Source organism: Protopterus annectens, chromosome 13.part0 (assembly GCF_019279795.1).
Source record: "Protopterus annectens isolate FY-2018-M chromosome 13.part0, PAN1.0, whole genome shotgun sequence".
Taxonomy (NCBI): Eukaryota; Metazoa; Chordata; order Ceratodontiformes; family Protopteridae; genus Protopterus; species Protopterus annectens.
In genome coordinates this window covers 332,493,445-332,515,295 of record NC_056747.1, presented here as the reverse complement: position 1 = coordinate 332,515,295, position 21,851 = coordinate 332,493,445, and the positions used below count along the sequence as shown (strand labels likewise).

General features: G+C 43.5%; 1 protein-coding gene across 1 annotated transcript in view; it reads right to left on the bottom strand.

Annotated features, from left to right (window-relative positions):
* The window catches only part of HOMER3 (homer scaffold protein 3), a 948,052-nt gene that overhangs the window by 6,653 nt on the left and 919,548 nt on the right, over nucleotides 1-21,851 (bottom strand). Inside the window, exon 8 of the mRNA XM_044054824.1 lies at nucleotides 11,230-11,310. Coding sequence (XP_043910759.1) covers nucleotides 11,230-11,310 — 81 coding nt within the window. The remainder of the gene's footprint in view (nucleotides 1-11,229; nucleotides 11,311-21,851) is intronic.

The following is a 21,851-nucleotide window of genomic DNA, read 5'->3' as shown; positions in this document are numbered from 1 at the left end:
TGACCAATTGAATGTAATCCCTAGGGAAACACCCAGGGAGATGGTGGCTTCGAGGTTGTCCATAAGTAGATGCCTGGTGGTGGCAGTCAGGAGCCAGTCGTCGAGATAGGGAAACACTTGGAATCCAAGACTCCTCAGGTGAGCCGTCACTACTGCCAAGCACTTGGTGAACACCCTGGGGGCTGTGGTGAGACCAAAGGGCAGAGCACAAAATTGGTAATGACTGGTTCCCAGGCTGAAGCGCAGATACTTTCTGGACGCCTGATGTATCGGTATGTGATAATAGGCGTCCTTGAGGTCTATGGAGCACATCCAAACATCCTTCTCCAACAACGGGAGAATGGATTGCAACGTGACCATTCGGAATTTGGATTTCGTGACGGATAGGTTTAGTCTGCTGAGATCCAATATTGGTCTCAGGTCCCCTGTCTTTTTTGGCACTAAAAAGAACCTGGAGTAATTTCCTAATCCGATTTGGTCTGTGGGGACCGGTTGGATGACTCCTTTTTCTAGCAGCTTTGAAGCTTCTGCAGCTGCCATTTCCCTTTGACTGGGTGGTGGGTCCGGGATTCTCTTGGACGAAGGGGGTGAGGCCTTGAATGGGATGGTGTAACCTCCGGCAATTATCCGAAGCACCCATCTGTCCTGAGTGATTGACTCCCAGGCTTCTAGGTGCTTGGCAAAACGACACCCGACTGGCTCCGGAGCAGCACAGCCGGGCAATCCCTCATGTTGTATGGGAGGCTGAAGAGCCACGAAAGGACTCGCGGTCTCCAGAATTGCGGGGCCCTCTGCCGCCTCTGGGACGGCGTCTCCCTGAAAAATTTCCCCGCCCTCTGCCTCTGGACGGGGAATCTTCCTGCTGTTGGGAGAAAACTTGCGAGATTTTCGGAACCACATTTTCCCTCCTTTGGCCTTGGGGTAAGGCCGAAAGGGAGTGGAATAACGGGCCCCTACGGCAGATAACGTTTTTCCCTCTTGCTCACAGCGGGTAAGGGTGTCTTTCACCTTGGGTCCAAACAATGAGGACCCATCAAAGGGAGCGTCGGCGAAGGAAGACTTGAAGGCCTCCGCAAACTGACACAAGCGGAGCCAGGCTTGTTCACGAGAGCAGCGCCTGTGCCTGCCGCTCTACCCACCCCTTCGGCCGCATAAGAAATGAGCCTCATGGACGAGTTAGCAATTGACGTAAGGATAGCCAACTGAGAGCTAACGGACTGGGCTAGCTGCTCAGGTAGGTTACCCGAGAGGGAGTCTGACAACTCCTTGACCAGATCCCTCTGAAGCCTGGTAAAATGTGCCAAATAATTCAGAGACCTTAAAGTAAAGGCCGCTGAAGTCAGGGTGCGCTTCCCGTACCTATCCATACTCCTAGACTCCTTATTAGGAGGATGGATGGACGTTGAAGCCTCTGCCACGTCCTGTTGTGTAGCAGATGCCACCACCATGGCATCTACAGCCACGCCTTTAGTAAGGAACTCCTTCTCGGGGGGAGCAGATAAGAACTTGTTTGGGCGAGAAGGGACTGGTTCCACGGTATCCGGGTGTTCCCACGCCCTTCGACAAACTAAATCCAGAAGCTCGTCGAAGGGCGGAGACACCCAGGAGGCGGAGGGCTGAGCCCCAAAGGCCTTGAGGAGCACTGATTCGTCCGCAGAGGGGGGTTTGGACATCCAGCCGCCTCGTTGTTTGAGGATCTCTAAGATGTCTGCAAAGGAGACATCATCCGATGACGACTTAGGGGACCCCTCTGCATCATCCATATCCGTGTCGATGTGATAGACTCGGGGAGTCCACGTGCTTCCTCTTGCACGATCTCTTCCTTGGGGGTTCCTCTGGAGATGACTCGAAGAACCCTCAGGAAGAGGGGAACCCCACTGGGGGTAACCTCAGGCCTCGGGGCTCCGCTGGCTACGGACAGGGCAACTGCCAAAGACCCAGTCTCCACGCCCAGGGAAGGTGCTGGTAAAACCGTAGAGATGGTCAAGAGGATTTGGCCAAGGCACTCCTCATGGCTCTGAAAGCCGGACCTCCAGAATCCTGGGAGCGCCCAGTCTCCGGGGCCATGATAGTAGACGGAAGTCCCGCAGCCAAGCACCGAGAGGGAGGCTCGAACCGAAAGCATCGGTCCCGAAACATCACCCTCGGGTCCAGCCGAAGAAGTCCACAGACCAAACTCGGACCCGAGGCCCGGGTTGGAGTAAGGGTCGGAGCCGACCCTGAGATCTCCACCGGCTCCAAGAGCACCTGCTCACGGAGTCGAAGCAGTCGGAGGAGGAATAGCAATGGGGTGGGTCATGGTCATCGGCTCCGAAGCCAACTGGGTCGGAGCCGAAACAAATTTTGGAAGACTGGGGACTGGAAAAGTCTTTGTAGCACCCTGTCTATATCAGAATCCGACATTCTCAAGACCGAGAGGAAACAGAACGGGTTCGAGAAGACCTCTCCTCGGCCCCAAGGGACTAGGGGACCGGCTCAGGCGACTCGATGAGAATCGGCGCCGAGGCATCAAACACACCAGATTCCATCGGTGCCGAGGTAGACTTCGGCGCCGAGGAGGAAGTGTCTGAGCGGGCGACCCTTGTCGGCTCCGAGAGCAGTGGAGCCGACGAAGGTGACCCGCCTCTCGATGCCCCAGCCATCGGCTCCGAAGCCCGAGGAGTCAATACTGGAGGCATCGAGGCAGACCGTTCCGACCTCGGCTCCGAAGTCTTTGGAGCCGAAGGAGAGGCCTGCCTAGGTCTCTTGGCAGTCGGATCCGACGGACTGGTCGGAGCCGACGCCCTTTTCTTTTTGGCAGGAGTCGGAGCGGAAGACAAGGCTTCTTCAAAAGAGGGCTTAATCAACCCTTTAAGAATTAATTTATTTTTCCTCTCCTGGAGGACCCTGGAGGAAAAAGCGTGACATACGCTGCATGACTCCTGCAAGTGCTTTGCCCCTAAACAATACACACACAGTAGATGGTCATCAGTAACAGACATCTTAAAAGCACATTTAGAACATTTCTTGAAGCCCGAAGGCCTATGAGGTTGAGACATGTTGATACAGAAATCTAGTCACTCTGACAGGAAAGTACACTAAATTTTAACTACTGATATAAGCTAACAGTAAAAATAAAGCCGACTCTTCCTGTGAAAGAACAGGTAACTCTAAACCAATTTGAACAACTATTAGAGACCCTGTAATCAAAATATTAACAGTCCGGGAAGGCCCTGAATGGATGGGGCCGAAAACAAACTGAACTCAATCACACACAACAAATCCAAGTCCAAATCGTACACAAAGTAAGCGATAGCTGTTAAAACAGCTTTTGAGAGCAAAATCAGCAAAAAACTGACAGAAAAGTTAGTTTAATAAACTACTTAGCCCAGCCAGCTCGAGACCACGTCTTCGCAGGGAAGCGGCAAACGAGATCTGGGGGACTGGTGGTGGTGCATCCTGGGATATAGTAAGCTCAGCCAATAAGAGACTTCGCTCTTTGGCATAAGCGTGCCGAGTCGGAGCCGAGGGATCGGCTCCGAACCCATCATTCAGAATGTAGGCGAGATAGGATCACATAACATCGTGTGTTAAAGTTGCATTCATAAACCCAAGGTTAAGTCACAGTAGTAAACACTAAATTTATTTGCACCGTGGTTTAGTAAAATGTTTACAAAGCTTTTTATAAAAAATTACCCAAAAACACAGACAGATGCAAAAATGCATTGCGACACTTGACTCATCAAATGCTTGATGTATATCCTAACACTGCAAAATCACTTTCACCAAAATGTTTGACACAGTATGTTAGAAATCTGCAAATGCATAAGATGTGATATAGCTCGTAGCTATAAAATGTATAGAGAAGACAGTGAACGGCTGATGCCTTTTTGCACCTCCTGGACAGAGGGGTGGCAAATTTCTGTTTCAACAGCTCTACCTGGTGGACGGCCCAGAATCACAGCATTAACAAAAGGGATGTAAAAGGTGCAATCCTATCAAAGAGTGCACATACCAGAGTTGCTTGAACACTTATAATGCTTAAAAAGGCATTGCTCAGCATTTTCCAGCAAAAAAATTCCTAACCCAAAAAGTGATAACAGATGTGATTGCCTGTTTTTCACTTCCATCTATCAATGTCCTAGGATGCCAGGAACAAAGGAAATGAATGAGCAATGTAGGATGGGGAACAGATGGCTGTGCACACATAGGTTGGGGAAAGGAAAGCCATAAAAATTACTAAAAAGAGCAAACTTAATGGTGTCAAGTTCAATACTGTTTATAAAGTTTGCGGACTTTCCAAGATGGCTGCACACTGATCAACAGCTTAACTTCCGCTCTCCCAGTATGACAAAATAAACTGAAAGATAAGGACCAGGAAACTCTCACTTTTAGCAATTCCAGTTACTGCCTAGTAAATACACTGCCTGTATGCCAGCAAAGAAGATACTAAGTGAGTCTGAAAGAAAATTTACTGGAAAAGGGGAAGAGAAAACACAGACTGGGAAGAATCCTGCAGCTGTTTAGCAAAAAGCAGTTCAAGCTCCAGCTTTGGTGCAAGACATGGTTTCCAGTAATTTAGAGAAATAAAATAAGTCAAATGTGCTCAGAACAGATTGAAATAAATGAAACAGTGAAGGAAGTACATCAACTCAAGTAAAATAAATGAAACATTGAAGGAGTACATCAACTCAAAGAAAAGGCTAGAAAATACTGAAGAAGCTTTAAATTGATTTTCAGATGAACTGATTAAAACTGCAAAAATTAGAGGCTGAATTGAAAAAAGGGCGGGCTGAATATGAGATTGCTCAAGAAGAGATGTCTCAAAAATGGTAGAATTAGAGGACAGAACTTGCTAGGAAAACCAGAGCTTTTCTGTTGTACCAGGCAAACTGGAAGGAACAGACTATATTCATTTTATGAAGGTACAGATAAACAAATGGACTAGTATTCTACAACAGGATTTGTCAATTGAAAGAGCACATCATGTGTATGCTCCAATTCTGGCTATGAGAAATCAGTCAAGACATGTACTAGTAAAGATGCAGTCATGCCAGCAGAAAGAGTTGATCCTGACAAACTGTGGCAGAAGGGCATATATTAAATGGAGACCATAGAGAGTTTGTGGACAATGATTATTCACTGTACACCAGGCAGAAGAAAAGCAAGTTGATTCCAACAATCAGGGAATGTTGAGGGGCGGGTTTGAGCTTCAATCTGTTGTATCCAACTGTCTTCAGAATATTTTTTTTCCTGGAGGATCAAAGTAATTGTCTGATGCAGAACAGGCCAAGGAGGAAATACAAAAGTCTGTCCAACAAAAAGTGAGCCATCAAGCAAAAGGATATTCTGCTTCTCATTCTTGTGATAATAAAATTCATAGAGAAATTTTGCCAGTGAAAACGTGTCCAATGTTCCAAAGGAAAATGCTTGAGAGACAGAAAAGTACATGAACTTACCAGAAGAATCAGGAGTACCCTGGAATTGAACAAGACTCTGGAGTTGGGAAATAGATATGAACAGGAAAAACAGCTACATGGAAATGAATGAATAAATGTGAAATTACAAAATCTCATTTGTGAAATATGGCTGTATACAAACAAGTAGAAAGAACTGGCTTTTGTTAAACCTCTAGGGGGACTGAAAGGCTTTTGTTCCTGTATGGGTGGACACTGATAGTGGATGAGGAAGGAAAAGCAATTTCTATTCTTAATAGTATTACTATAAAACTTTTCATGATAGAAATTGCATATTATAAGGTTTCAGATAGTGTAAGTGACAAAGATACTAAAATGACCAGATGCATTTTTTTCTTTTATTTTTCTTTTTTAGCATTAAGAAAAGTAGGCACTGCAATGCAAAAAAAAAAAATGGACAAAAACATGTTTAAGTTAGTAGGCTGTAATTTTTGGATTCTGGGGTGGGGGGTGGGATGTAAAACTACACAGATGCTAATATAAGTAAAGTTGATATCTCTTATTTTACTTCTGCATAGGTGAACGTCTGGATTAAGATCCTTGGGTTAATCTAATAATTTTTAAGTGGAAACAAGTAAATAAGAAAACAGTGAATGTAATGAAACATTTTCCTTTACAAATAAATGCTCAACATGTCTTCAGAACTCTGCAGATGAGGCTTAAATTTTTTCTTATGTTTCCATGGAGACAACCTGATAACAAGGAAATAAATTCAGAACACTCATTTAAGTCTAGAAAGTCAATGTTCTCTGAAAGCATGCAAGTTGTTTTTCACATCTGGGAGGGGAATAAAGATTACAAAATGAATAGAAAGGAATTACTTAAGTAGGAGCACAGATAGTAACATGTGCCTTAGCATGGACAACCTTAACTTTAGGTCAGATAATGGCCGTGTCCGCAGCTATTTAGGACAACTGATCCTATTAGGAAGGTTAAACATCATTATCTGAAAATGCACATAGTTGTGCGGGTTTGTATTAAGTTAGCGGGGTACTCTAGGGGTGTGTGTGTTTTTTTTTGTTTGAGGATTTTAATTAAAAGAAAAGGTCTTGTAAAATGTGACATAGGGTCAAAATGGAGATGACGAGAAACAATTGCACAAAACATCAACCTGCCAAACACCATCACAAAAGCTAGAATTATACATCTGAAAAAGCTGTCATATACAACAGGAAGGAATAGCAACTTATAATGTTGAAAATTTCTACATCATCATGGAATGAGAATGGTCTCACAGATATAGACAAAACGGAAAGAACACTGAACTACATTAAGAAATGCAGAGCAAAAACAGCAATGCTACAGTAGACACTTTTGGAAAGAACTGAACATATGAACTTGATAAAAAAATGAATTTCAGGATGGATATTCAGCAGAATATTATGGGCAAAGGAAAAGGAAGTACATATATTAATTGCTCCAGGATCTCCAACAATGACAGAAGAGAAAAAAAAGATAATAATGTTAGATTTGTGGTAGTAAGGAGCTACTGGCAAGGGAAGATTTTGCTGTCCTGTATTTACATTCCACCTAAAACTGCTCTTCTAGAGATTAAGAAAATTTTGGGAAAATAATCAGCTTTCAGCAGAGAATATTACTTATAGGTAGGGACTGGAATTTGATTTGCAACAGGGAGGATGTATCTGGTGGGCACAGAAGGGAAATATAACAAAGGGTAGATTTCTAAAGAAACTTATAAAACTTTTTGGTATGGAAGAGGTGAATTCAGTAGTAGGAACTCAGAGAATTTACATACTGTTCCCTAATGTACAATAACTGGGCTAGACTGGACAGAAATTATATTGAACAGGAACATTTGAGAGCTTTGCCATACATCCAATTACTATTTCAGATCAATAATAGCTAAACTAAAAATGCAAGGTAATGAAGTAAAAATGATACAGTGGCGCTTCCCCTCCTATCTGTTAAAAAGACAGGAATTTTAAGGAATGGGTAGTGGAAATTATTCAGGAGTTGTTAGGGAAGATGGAAAATACTTCAGAAGGTATAGTTAGTGAGTGGGATAAGATGAAAATGGAGTTTAAAAAATAGGGTAGAAATAAAACAAAACGAGATATGGAGAAGACGTTACAAGAATTATTTGGTGGGGCTTGACAAAGGTTAAATTATTGTAGAATAAGGGTAATCTCACAGAAAAAGAAGACCTGTAACTGTAGAATGCTACAGAGAAAATAAAGGGAGCATCTGAATATGTACGAGTTTAGCGAGATTTCTGTTAAGCAATTGTTTTTTTAATAACGCCAGAGCACAAAAACTTTTAGCAGCATGACTTAAGCAACATAAAGTAGAAAAGGTTATGGCTAAACTTAGGGAGCCTACAACAAGTAAAATAACTGGAGACCCTGTAGAGGTATTAGAGATTTTTCAGAAATGTTATGAAAATCTGTACAAAGCAGGGAAAAGTGGAAGTCATAGAAAAAGCACAAATGGAAATATTTCTGGATGGCTTAAATATGCCAAGATTATAGGTAGAGGAGGCTTAACAACTAAACTCCATGAAAGTCTCTAGGAATACATGTAAATTTGGGGGAAGTTTGGAGACGAGGAGGAAATGAATGCTAAAGATCTGTAAGGTTTTAACAGTATCTTAAAAAGAAGGGGAAGCACCAACATTCTGGAAAAAAAAGCTGCTGTGGCTGTAATACCTAAAGATGGTAAAGACCCATCAGGATCCAACTTCATATAGGCCCATTTACATTTTAAAACATGATTATAAAATGTTTATGTCTATAATGACTAAATGAATGGCAAAGGTGTTGCCAAAATTGATAAGATATGGGTCAACATATTTTTGTGGAGGGGAGGCAAATGTTTGACATTAATAGAACAATGATAATCCAGTGTGAATCAGAATGTAAGAAAATACTGATGTTGTTTGGTGGATCTTGATGCATAGAAAGCATTGAAATAAGTAAGCTGGGATTTTGTGAGTAGGGCAACTGAAGTATTTGCATTCCCTGATACAATAATAAGATTACCTAGGGGGATATATGAGGGATCAAAAGCAAAAATCTAAGTGGGAGAGTTCCTCTCTGATGTACTGTGTCTGAACAGAGAAACCAGGCAGGGGTGTCCTCTTTGTTATTTGCATTACATTTAGAACCACTGGTGAAGAAAATAAGTAACTCAGAAATTCATGGATCTCATTGGTATGGTAATCAAGAAAAATGGTTTTATTTGCAGACTTTATTATATTGTACCTATTAAAACCAGAAAAGATATCTCAGTGTTGTGGAACCTTCTGAAACAGTATACTTTTTTGGGGGTGTATAAAATTAATGAAGATCCATGGTGGTGGTGCTGCGGTAGCATTGTTGCCTCACAGTAAGATGCTGTCTGGTTCGACTCTCAGCTAGAGCATCTTCTGCATGGAGACATGCGTGAATGGGCGTTCCTTCATTGAAGGTTGTGCGTCAGGGCTGGCAACTCGGTATGTAAAAATCAACTGCCAATCATTAGCGGACCGGAGTTCCGCTGTGGCGACCCCTAACCGGGAAAAGCCGAAAGACACAACAACATAAAATTAATGAAGATAAAATAAAGGCTATAGCTGTAAACTATGTACCCACACATGAATTGGATCAGCAATACCTATATTTATGGGGACATGATAAACTGAAGTATTTAGGAGCATGGGTTAAAAAGGATTCTGTTATGGCAGCTATGGATATGTGGAAAGAGACTAAACAAAAGATAATACAAAAACGGAGAAACTGGAAGGTCGTCTATGGATAGCAAGATAGACATGGGATACTTTTATCAACCCGAAGAGAAGTTGTGGATAGGAATTAATAAAGAATTGAAGGCTGTTATTTGGAAGGGGAAGAAGGCAAGAGTTAAGTGGGATAAGCTGATTCTTCCAAAAGAACAAGGTGGTTTAGGATAACCAGATTTTAAGGTATATTACAAATATAACACAAGCAAGCAGAAAGCTACAATTCAAAGTGGAAAGAGATAATGACGAACCAGGGAGGGAAAGTCAAGAAATAAGGACAGTGTGAAATTCTGGATGCAGATCTTAAGGACGATAGCAGCAGCCATACAGAATAAATGCCAAAAAACAGTTACTAGAAAATGGAAATCAAAGTCTAAACCATCCGTATTTGAAGTAGCAAATGCTGTAACAGATGCAAAATAACTGGAAATCAGATCTCTAGAAAAGGGTAGGAGCAAATTAAATAGAAAAAAATCGTAACTGTTGGAACAATGCATGCAGAAAATGTTTTGGTCGTGGAATGATGTTTAAGGGAAGGCAGGAATTGATCAATTTATGTAATGCTGGATTGATTAACTGTAGAGAAGAATGTATGTGCTGTATAATGTTTATAACTGTGAACAAGGTAATATGGTTTATTTTATATAAATGTAAGTTTGCCTGTGTCACAAGTGATAATTCAAAAAGATATTTAAAAAAATAATGTTTATAAGGTTTGTAGAGTATAAAGCATCAACAATTGTTATGAATTTATACATAATGCGCCTTTTAAATGTCTACCTTGTCCCTTTAATTCAGCTTGAAAGTTAAAATAAATGCCATACTTCATGGACTGCTAGACTCACTGGGTTTTTCTTCCACAATGGGAAATACCCCCAATTCTTCCACGTGTTAAACCTCTCTCCCTCTACCCACTACCTATTTACAGCCAACAAAATAGCATCACATAAACACAATCTATGTTTCTACTATCCAAATTCCACTTCTGACAAGCTGGAGGTTCCTGTGGTTGAACAGTAGCAAGCTTGCTGATAAGACATGCAAACATTTCCACAGACTTTCTCAGCCCTTCTTTAAAATTAATTCTACATCCAAAGACACAGTAGGCACTAGAATATGCTGCAGTTTGGGATGCTAACATACATACTTCTAGTTCCCTTTTACTTGGAAGCATTTTCTCAGTATCAACCACCAACACACGGTTTTTCTTTACTCTGTCAACCAGTTCTTAATTATCGCTGTTTTTTTTTTTTATACTAATGTTACTAAATACATCACCACAGTATTGTACACAATCAAGATCACACAATTAAAGTGCCTACAGAAAGCATACAATTCAAATTTACTTGTATTCATATGTGTCTAGTTTCTTAACATGATGGCCAACGCAGAGTATTACGCTACCTGGACAAACTGAATGCAACAGATAATTACACACACAAAAGAAACAAATAAAACACAGCTGCATTTTGTCCTGCTCCATGGTGCAAGGGAAAGAAGGCTCCATTCCTAGTAACCCAGGCTTAACTCTCACTGCTGCAAGCTGAAGGAGCTGGCTGTAAAGAATGAGAGTGAATGGCTGATGCTGGCCTGCCAGCACTGAGTGGTGGGATGGAGGTTGTATCCAGCTACAGGATCAGCACATAGTGGACAGCTGATGGTTTGGTTCTCTGGGAAAAGGGCACAAAGAGATGCTATGCCTTTCCAAAGGACCATTTTGCCCTCCATCTGGGTTAAGGTGACTAGAAGCACACACCTGCGTTAAGGGCCCATTAATGTATTACACTGGCTTACGAGCCACTGCAGGGAAAAGCCAGTAGGACACAGCAAAAAATAAAATACTGGTTGTTGAAAATGATGGCGTGTATTAAAAATACCCTCCAATTCACTTCCTTACTGGTGGCGCTGCTACAGAGACAAGCAGGACAGGTAGTAAAGGCTGTGAGGAGGTTCATGGAAAATGTGGCTGCTGCTCATGGAAAATCAAAAAAAAAAAAAAAAAACTAATTACTGTTATCAAACTCTAATAAACTTTACCTGCATGCGTCGCACAGTTTCTTCCCTCTGACTCTCTAGTTCACGCATGTCTGGTTTCTGAGTCCTCAACATCTGAATTTCCTGAAACAAGGAAGAGAATCATTGCTTTTACATTCAGCACATGTTCATCTGATACTAATGAAAGACACTTGGGAAAGATTACTCTGGCATAAATATATATATTGTTTTACCATTTAAAAACTGTAGATATTTTATGAAAAACTGAAAACAATAATTAAGCAAACTTTCACTTTGCAATTTATACATATATAAAAAGCAAGAGAATGGTTTTAAACAACTCACTTTGAGACAAACTACTCACATAGATTCAAATATAGGAGTGGACAAGCCAAAGCCAGCTCAAGCTTTAGATATAGGTTAAGTCTGGTTTGGCTTAATCTGTGGGTAAATGACAGACCTTCTCTCCTTCCCTGTAGCTCAGACTTACAATCAACTCTAAGTTCACTACATCTTGGGGCAAATGGAGAACCCCAGGTGCAGCAACTTACAAATGCTCATATAAACCAAGTGCTATTATTCAAAAACATGATTATTTCAGTGGTATGCTTCCACACATTTAATGCTGTATAAAACATTTCTTGACAAGTTTTCAAAGGGTATTACATGGCTGCAGTACGTCTGTCTGAAATCCAGCACTTCTGTTAACTATTTTTTTTTACTACAAACATATTTAATACCTCCTACTTGAGACCAGCATTTCTACAACAAATTATACAATTATATAATAAATGTAAAATTGAGACTTCAGTGGAATACATCACAACAAATCTCTAATGCATGACCCTCCTTACTTCGCAGAGATTAGCAGTAATAAAGCACCACATTAGATGAGTCACAAAAGAAACATGTCAAGAACCAGCAAATATTACAGTTTGAAAAACAGAATGGTGTTATCTATGATGAAAGGACTGCAGAAATCTAAAATATATTCACCACATGCTATAGGATCATAGAAGGAGGTTACTAGGCTAATAGCCCTGGGGCCCTTACAAGCCTAGCTAAGAGTTTATCCCCCAAAAAAGAAACCTCAGTCAGTACCTGTCGGCATTGTCATTGAGGGGGACACAGGTGGCACCCCTGGGACAAATTTCTGTTTTCCCATCCACTCAGCAAAGTTGCACTTGAAGAGGGTCAGTGAGGTACTCTATTTGACGTGTATGGGAAGACTATTCCAGAGACGTGCTGCCTCTGGGAGACTTCTCTCCAGCAAGTTTTTGTTGATGTCGCATATTAGATTCAGGCCTTTGGAGTGGGTAATGCATGAGGAGGTAGACTTGCGGATACGGAGCATCTCTAGTATGGCAAGGTCCCAGATTGCCTTGTACGCAAGACACAGATCACCCCTGAGCAATTTGTATGATACCAAGTACACTGATAGTGACTTGAGCCTGTCTGCATAGGACAGGTGTAGTCAGCCATGGATTCCCTTTGTGAGGTATTTCGGAGGCCTTTCCAGTTGGTGCAGATGTTTGGAGAGGTACACACTAAATGGGGCATTATACTCAATTGTTGGTCTAATGGGGGGGGGGGGGGAGTACAGACAGGTAATAAAAAGAAGTTATGTACTCATCATAACTTTCCATATTTGTAGTCCATCTCGCCCTTCATGCTTACATATGGGTTCGGAGCTAATCCTTGGCTCCGACTCGGCCGATTACAAAGCTCAAAGTCTCTTAGTTGGCTCATGGCAAAGTAGGTATCCCATAGTGCACTAGTAAGAATCCCAAGATCTTGTTTGCTACTAACTATTGGAGAGATAGAAAAGGTTATCCAGAAAGAATAATGAAAGGTCTCCACCTTACCAAAGGTAACACTACACTATCCTGTTCTCCAGATCCTTTAGGACGGGGGTAGGTGGGTGGGTTCGTTAGAATTAAGGGTGGATGGACTACAAACATGGAACGTTAGAGTGAGTACATAACTTCTTTATGTTCTGTACTCCTATCTCACCTTCATTCTTACATATGGGACAGCGTCCCTAGCACCTTTTTCTCTGGTGGCTCACGGGAATATACTCTTCAGTACCGTGGAACCAAAGGAGGCTCTACAAATTGGATTTGACCTACAGGGGTAATGAGTAACAAAGGTATGAGGGGTAGCCCAAGTTGCTGCTGCACAAGTACTGTCAATTGGAACTCTTGCTTGAAAGGCAGCAGATGTGGACAGGGATCTCGTGGAATGAGCCTTGATTTTAGACGGTAGATTCTTTCAATTGGAGGAGTAGATAAGGAAATGCAGTTGGAAATCCAATTAGACAGAGTCACTTTAGAGACTGGCAGACCCATTCTAGATTCAGAAAAGGACACGAACAATTGGTCTGATTTTCTAAGTTCCTTAGTTCTATGAAGGTAGAACCATAAACATCAAGCTGATGAAATTTATATTCTGCACTGTTTGAATGATTAGGAAAAAATACATGCAGTTCAACAGTTTGGTTCAAATTAGCCTGAGAACAAACTTTAGGGATGAAGGAAGGATTTGTACGACGGGAAACTCTGTCTTTATGAAAAATCAAATAAGGAGGTTTGATTGACCGTGCTTGCAACTCCGATAACCATCTAGTGGATGTGATGGCTACTAGAAACGTCTTCCAAGACAGAAACTTCAACTGACACGAAAGTGCGGGTTCAAAATGCGGGGATGTTAGTTTTGACAGAACGAATTTTAGATCCCACGGAGGTACAGGTTCATGAAAGGGAGGTCTGAGCAAGGTAGCGCCTTTAAGGAAGGTTTTACATAATCTATGGGCCATCAGATTAGGCTCATGTTGTCCCAAATTAAAATTTGATATTGCTGCCAGTTGAACTCTAATTGTGGCAGCAGCTGATCCTTGATGGAAAAATTCAGTCAGAAATTCTAACACCAAAGGGATGGGTGCTGTGTAAGGATCTACATTTTTCTCTTTTGCCCAGATAGAAAATCTTTTCATTTGCTAGCGTATAACTTCCTAGTGGAATGTTTGTGGGAAGACGTAAGGATACGAGTCACAGCAGGTGAGAAATCATGAAGCCTGACTAGGCATGGAGGTGGAGCAACCACGCTGCCAAGTTGAGGGTATGGAGGCAGGGGTAAAAAGAAAAGTACAGTTTTGTACCTACCATAAATGTAGATGTTCGAGTGCTAATACAGCTGCAGTAATAACATATGGGTTCTCTGCCGTCAGGCGGTCCCTCGGTCAGCCGAATTCCAAAGTCTAGGTCCGACGTCGGTTGTTGTCGCTTCCTTTCCTGACGTCAGCGAGGCAGGAGTATATAAGACACAGCCGACGCCATTTTTTTCAGTCTTTCTTGCCCCAGATGTCAGGTGCCCCCAGTAAGAAGGCAATACATAAATTATATTTATATACATGCAATGCAATGTAATCAAAAAACAGTAGTTGCAAGCAAATATACCATAGAAGGATAACCCAAACAGGTTGTATGAAGAGGGGTTAGGTCCTAAGCCTTTACCAAGAGGGGAAGGAGGGAGGGAAATCTGTACTGCAGCTGTATTAGCACTCGAACATCTACATTTATGGTAGGTACAAAACTGTACTATGTTCATCGTGCATACAGCTGCAGTAATAACATATGGGTAGAATCCCAAAGCTACGCACAGGGTGGTAGGCACTAGGTAGAACTGGGATGAGCCAGAATGCCCTGCAACACAGCAGTAGCAAAGCCTGCTCTAGTTCTGGAATATAAAGGTAGGTGGTAGTGTCTTGTGAAGGTATGCACAGAATTCCAAGTGGCTGCCTCCAAAATATCTTTGGTAGGGACTCCTCTGAGGAAGGCTGTAGAGGTAGCTGTGGCCCTGGTGGAGTGGGATCTGATGCCTGTAGGGACAGATTTTCCATGATAGGAGTAACAAAACCGTATGCAGTGGCCTATCCATTTTGAAATTGTCTGTTTGGTCACTGGCTTCCCTTGAGCTCCTACAGCATAGGACACAAAAAGTTGTTGTGATTTCCTAAAAGGCTTTGTTCTGTCCAAGTAATAACGTAGCTGTCTATGGATGTCTAAAGAGTGTAGCAGCCTTTCCCCTTTGTTTTGAGGATTGGGGTAAAAGGTAGGCAAGTGTATGGCTTGATTTAAAGCTACCCTGGATACCACTTTAGGCATAAATGATGGGTTGGTTCGAAGGGAAACCCTGTCCTGATGGAAAATTAGAAAGGGCTGCACAGCCATGAGGGGCTTGTAGTTCTGAAACCCTACGAGCTGAGGTAATGGCCAGAAGGAAGGCTGTTTTCCAGAACAAATATTGCAAATCTGTTGAGGCAGCTGGTTCAAAGGGAGGCAATGTTCATTTTTCTAGAATATAATTAAGATCCCAGGCTGGCACTGGTTGTTTCCTTGGTGGTCTTATATTCTTAGCCCCTCTGAGGAACTGTCTTAAGAGTGGGTGAGAGAATAAGTGTGGATCCGTGTTGAATTCTGCAGAAATGGCTGAGGCATGGATTTTTATGGAGGAAAATGAGAGTCCACTGTTCAGCAGCTCAGCTAGATACTGTAATACCTGAGGCAAATTTAGTATTGTAGGGTCCTGGCCTTTTTTCTCATTCCAAGAGCAAAACCGTTTCCATTTTGCTGAGTAAGCCTTTCTAGTATATGGCCTTCTGGCCTCCAAAATGACATCCTGTACCTCTCTGGAGAGTAAGGTCTGTTGAGGTGTTAAGGAATTTTCCATGCAGCGAGATTGAGTGTTTTCAGCTGACTGTGAAGAGTTTTGTAGTTGTGCTGAGTCAGCAGAAGAGGCATTAGAGGTAGGGACCAGGGAGGAGTATGTGTTAGGCTCCTCAGGAGTGGGTACCAGTGTTGTCTTGGCCAGTCTGGAGCAATCAGTATCATCTTTGGTCTGTCTGCTCTTGCTTTCAAGAGCACCTTGGGCAGAAGAGGCAGAGGTGGGAAAGCGTAAACTGTCCATGCTGACCAACTGAATGAAAGGGTGTCCACTCTCCAGGCCTTTGGATGAAAGGTCCTTGAACAAAACTTTTCCAATTGATGATTCCTGTGGGAGGCGAAGAGATCTATGTCTGGCCTCCCCCACGCTTGGATTATCTTTGTAAACACTTGAGGATGCAACTTCCATTCGTGTGGATCTGTCATATTTCTGCTTAGATTGTCTGCCAGCGTGTTTTCCAAACCTGGCAAGTACTGTGCTTGAAGTTCGATTTGCCATTCCAGAGCCAAGTTCCAAAGTGTCATGGCTAGTCTGCACAGAGGGTATGAATGTGTCCCTCCTTGTTTGTTTATGTACCACATAACTGTGGTGTTGTCTGTTCTTATCAATAATTGTCCTGGATGCAGGAGGTCCTTGAAAGCTGTAATTGCATTTATCACTGCTAGCATTTCTTTTTGATTGATGTGAAGGTGCTTTTCCTTTTGGGACCATTTGCCCTGAATGCACCTGTCTGTCATGTGCGCCCCCCAGGCGTAATCTGAGGCGTCTGTTGTGATGACTTGATTTGCTTGAGGCTTGCAGAATGGGAGGCCTGTGTTTGTTTGACATGCTTGAGCCCACCATAGAAATTCCTTTTGCAAACATGGAATTATTGGTATTATTGTTTCCAAACTGTGGCTGTGTTAAGACCATAGATTTTTTAGGTACCACTGAAGTTTCCTCATATGCAGCTTTGCACATGGGATTAAAAGAATGCAAGATGCCATGAAGCCCAGAGCCTGCAGGATTTTCCTTGCAGTAAGCCTGGTACAATTTGCTAGCATTTTGAAGTACTGAGTTAGTTGCCTCTGCTTTTCTGGCGTAAGATAGGCCATCTGGGTGTTTGTGTCCAAGTTGGCACCCAGGAAAATTATTTTCTGAGCTGGTGTTAGCCTGGATTTCTCTTTGTTGATTGTGTATCCCAGAGCATTCAGTAACCGTGTTGCATAAGCCAGATGTTCCAGAAGTATGCGCTTGCTGTCCGCTTGGATCAGGCAGTCGTCCAAATAAGGGTAAATTTGTATCCCTTGAAGTCTGCAGTAGGCAATTACTGATGCCAGGCATTTCGTGAATACTCTGGGCGCAGTAGATAAGCCAAAGGGCAATGCAGAGAATTGATAGTGGATTGAACCTGCAAGAAATCTGAGGTATCTTCTGCAGCTTTGTCTGATAGGGACATGCAGGTATGCCTCCTTGAGGTCCAATGTTACCAGCCAAAACCCCTTGCCCAGCATGGGAAGAAGCTGCTGTAATGTGAGCATCTTGAATTTTGGTACGAGTAAGAATGTGTTTAGGATGAATAAGTCCAAAATGGGTCTCCAGTCGGTTCCTTTCCTTGGTACCAGAAATAGCCTGGAATAAAAACCTTGACCTTGTTCGTGAGTAGGTACCTCTTGAATACCTTTCATGTCTATGAGCTTTGAAATTTGCAGTAGTGCCTCTGCCCTTTGATTGTGTGGCAGGTTTGGCATGCCTCTCATTTTTGGAAGAGTGTGAAAATGAAATCTGTAGCCTCTGTTTATAACATCCAGGATCCATTTGTCTGTTGTGACCATATGCCAATTTCTTGCAAATAATGCCAATTTTCCTCCCAAGGGTGCTGCCAGCTGAGACTTGCTTGGCATGGAAAGGAGGAAGTCATTGGGTTTCTTTCCTGTATTGCTGTGTATTGTTTTCGCCACCTCTTGGTGCTGGAGTTTGCCATTGACTGCCTCTATATGATCCTTGTGATTGCCCTCTGCCCCCTGTGCGCCTATATCTACCTCTTTGGGGCCCGTCAGTGGCTGGAAAGGACCAGTTTTTAGAAGGCCAATTTCTGCTAAAACATGGTGGTTGAACCTGTAGAAAAGCTTTGACAGTTTGCATAGATTTGGCTTTTTCTTCCATTTTCCGTAGTATCTCCTCAGCATTAGTACCAAATAGCACATCCTTTTGTAAAGGAGCATCTAGTAATTTAGCTTTCACATGATCAGGCAAGATTTGTTCTCTAAGCCAAGCATGTCTACGAATGACTGATCCTGTAACAGCAGCTCTACTTGAGGCCTCTAGGGCATCATAACCACATTGTAAAGTGCATTTACCCACTTGTTCTGCACTATGCATAATATCCTGCAACTCCTTCAAATCTGGTTGTTCAGGTTGAGACATTTTATTTCTTAATTGTGATAACAGAAACTGCTGATATTTAAGCATATGAAACTGAAAATTTAATGCCCTCATGGCTAGGGTGGCCGAGGTATATACCTTTTCCCCCCACCTTTCTAAGGATCTTGACTCTCTTTCGGAAGGGAGTGGATTCTTAGCAGTAGAGGCCTTCATTCCCTTGGGACCTTGAGAAATAGTTTCAGGGTCAGCATTATGGCTTTTGAAAAGAAATTGGTGAGAGTTAGGAACTCTATAGTACCTATCAGGCTTGACTGGGGCAGGAGGCAGAGAATCCGGGTTAAGGCAAGCCTCCGAATAAACATCATCAAGTACATCCAAGACAGGAGGTATCGCCAGAGGTCTGTGTTGAGGCAACAAAAGAAATTCCCTCAGTCTTTTCTTGGAATCAGAAAAGTCTTGGCCTTCCCAATGGAGGTGTTCCCTCAAAGTGTGCAAGGTTTCCCCAAAAGAATAATCCTCAGGAGGAGATACAGAAGGAATGGATTGCTCCGCATCAGAATCTTCAAAAGGGGAGAAAGAGTGTTCCTCTACATCAGAGTGTTCTGAAATAATGGAGCCCTGATCAGAAGAGGGAGAATCTTCCTCCACTCTGGGCCTCTTGTCAGGAGGGGGTTGGGAACCCCTGATAAGAGTAATTAAATCCTCAGCCATTTTAAGCATCTGTTTTTTAGGCATGGGGCCTGTGGAACAAGCCTCTTGGGATGCCTGGCTGATTTGGATTTAGTAAAGGCCTTAATGGAAAATGAAGATGAGGGTCTAAAGACACCATGGGTGGAAGTGGACCTGTCCACATTAGGAGACTCAACGCTCACAGTGGCTTCGGTGGTTGTAGTCTGGGTATGGGCCGAGGTACCTGCGGTCTCGGGTACAGAAGACCCCACCAAAGAAGTGTTGTCGGTAGTCAGGGACTGCATAGGCGTCTCACTGAGAACCGGACCACGTGTAGCCTGTTTTGGCGTGGTGTCGGTGGAGACCGCGGACCTCGCGTGTCGGTCCTTGTCCTTGCGTTTTTTGGACAAAACTGTAGTCGGAGTCTCCGACGACATTTTATAATCAAATGCTGTACCAAAGAAATGTTGGGCGAACTCCGCCCGACGCTTGATAGTGCGTTTATTGAAAGTAGCACAAAAGCGGCAGCCCGAGACGTCATGGTCTGGGCCTAAACAAGGTATGCAAAGGGAATGGAAATCCTTATGCGGTATTTGCTTCCCACAAGAAATACAATTGTCAACTTTTTCTGACATCGGTCTGAGGCAAGAAAAGTTTCCCCAACGGGATACTTAGCTTTAATGAAGACTTCGGTTTCCAAATTTTTCATAAATTCAGGAGCTGGCCGACCGGCACTTGCGAACTGCTTCTACTTCGGGCACCGTGCGGCAAAAGAGACTGAAGAAAATGGCGTCGGCTGTGTGTTATATACTCCTGCCTCGCTGACGTCAGGAAAGGAAGCGACAACAGACGCCGGACCTAGACTTTGGAATTCGGCCGACCGAGGGACCGCCTGACGGCAGAGAACCCATATGTTATTACTGCAGCTGTATGCACGATGAACATCGGACATGTGTCAAGAGGTCCGGAACTGGGTCCAGCATCCATGGATCATCTAGGAGAAGAGGCCCGAGGAAGGGAAACCAAATCTGACGAGGCCAGTAAGGAGTGATCAGAATCATTTTGCTTCCCAAGAACTTGGCTTTCTGGATCACTTTTGATATGAGCGGAAAGGGGGGAAATGCATAAAGGAGTCCCTGAGGCCAGTCGTGAACAAGTGCATCTTTCGGTGACTCCCCCGGAGGGGGGATAAGGGAGAAGTAGCTGCTGCATTTGGCGTTGATCAGGCTGAAAAAAAGATCGCAGCAAGGCTGTCCCCATTTGCGGAAAATCTGTTACACTACTTTCTGATTCAGAGGCCACTCACGTGGCATCAAAATTGCCCTGCTGAGCTTGTTGGCTATCATATTGGTTGTCCCCTGGATATGCATTGCTACTAGAAAGCGCTGGGAAGATATTGACCACTGCCAAACAGGAAAAGCCTCTCGACAAAGGGGGTAAGATCTGGTTCCTCCTTGCTTGTTTAGATACCATACCACTGACATATTGTCTGACTGGATTGCTATCATCCCTCAGGGAAGAAAGTCGTGAAGTGCTTGCAACGCTAGAAGCACTGCTCTCATCTCTAGGACATTGACATGCAGGTGAGCCTTGTGATCTTGTCATGTGCCTTGGACAGTCCTGCCTAAATAATTGCCCCCACCCACCCTATTGGGGAGGCATCCGTGGGCACAGTAGCAATGTGTTGGCGAGGGAGGAAGGGTGTTCCTGTCGTCAGCTGACGGGGCTGAATCCACCAACGAAGGTCCTTTTTGCAAGACTCCTTTATGAGGCTATGATGTGATAGCGGCAGTTGTTGAAGAGACCACTGAGCAAAAAGAAGCCACTGGGGAATTCGCATGTGTAATCTGGTTAGTGGGACTAGATTTATGGTAGAGGCCATGGGTCCCTAAGAGTTTCAGCACTGTCTTTGCCTTGACCGTTTGTAGGGGAAGTAAGCTGTAAATCTGTTGCCTGAGGTTTTGAATTCTGTCTACAAGGAGACAAGCCATCATGGCGACCGTGTCTATTTCTGTGCCTATAAAAGTCACGAATTGAGAGGGCGACAAGGCAGACTTTTTCCAATTTATCATAATCCCCAGCTGGGAACAGAACTGGATGGTTGAATCCCTAGCTTGTAGGAGTAGGTGCCTGGTGGTGGTCAGTAGCCAGACATCCAGGTATGGACACACTTGGAATCCATGATGTCTCAGGTGGCTGTTATTACTGCCATACATCTGGTGAACGTCCTGGGGGCTTGGGTGAGACCAAAGGGCAGAGCATGAAATTGGTAATGACTGGCTCCCAGCCGAAAGCGTAGGTGACTCCTCGATGCTCTATTGTTATATGGTAGTACGCATCTTGGAGGTCTATGGAGCACATCCAATTGTCTTTCCCTAACAGAGGGAGTATAGACTGCAGTGTTACCATTTGGAACTTGGCCTTCTTTATGAATTCATATAGTTTGCTGAGGTCCAAAATGGGCCTCCAGTCCCCTGCTTGTTTTGGCACTAAAAAGAATCTGGAGTAAGTTCCGAATCCTATCTGGTCTGTGGGGATGGTTTGGATGACTCTCTTTGAAAGCAACTTTTGAACTTCTATAGCTGCTTGATCCCTGTGATTGGGTGGAACATCTGGGATCTTCTTTGGGGTGTGGGGTGGAAGATGGAAGGGTATGGAGTGTCCCTCTGGTGATTATTCTTTGTACCCAACTTGTCTTGGGTGATGCTGAGCCAGGCTTCTAGATACAAAGATAAGCAGCCCCCGACTGGCTCCAGAGAAGCATGGTCGGGCCCCACATCAGAAGCGCTGATAGGGCCGGCCTCGAAAGGAATCGTGGCCGCCCTGGTTTTGTGGACTCCCCCCCCCCGCCTCTAGGGCGATGTCTGCCACTAGCTCTTCCTCCTCTGCCTCTGAAGGAGGAATCACCT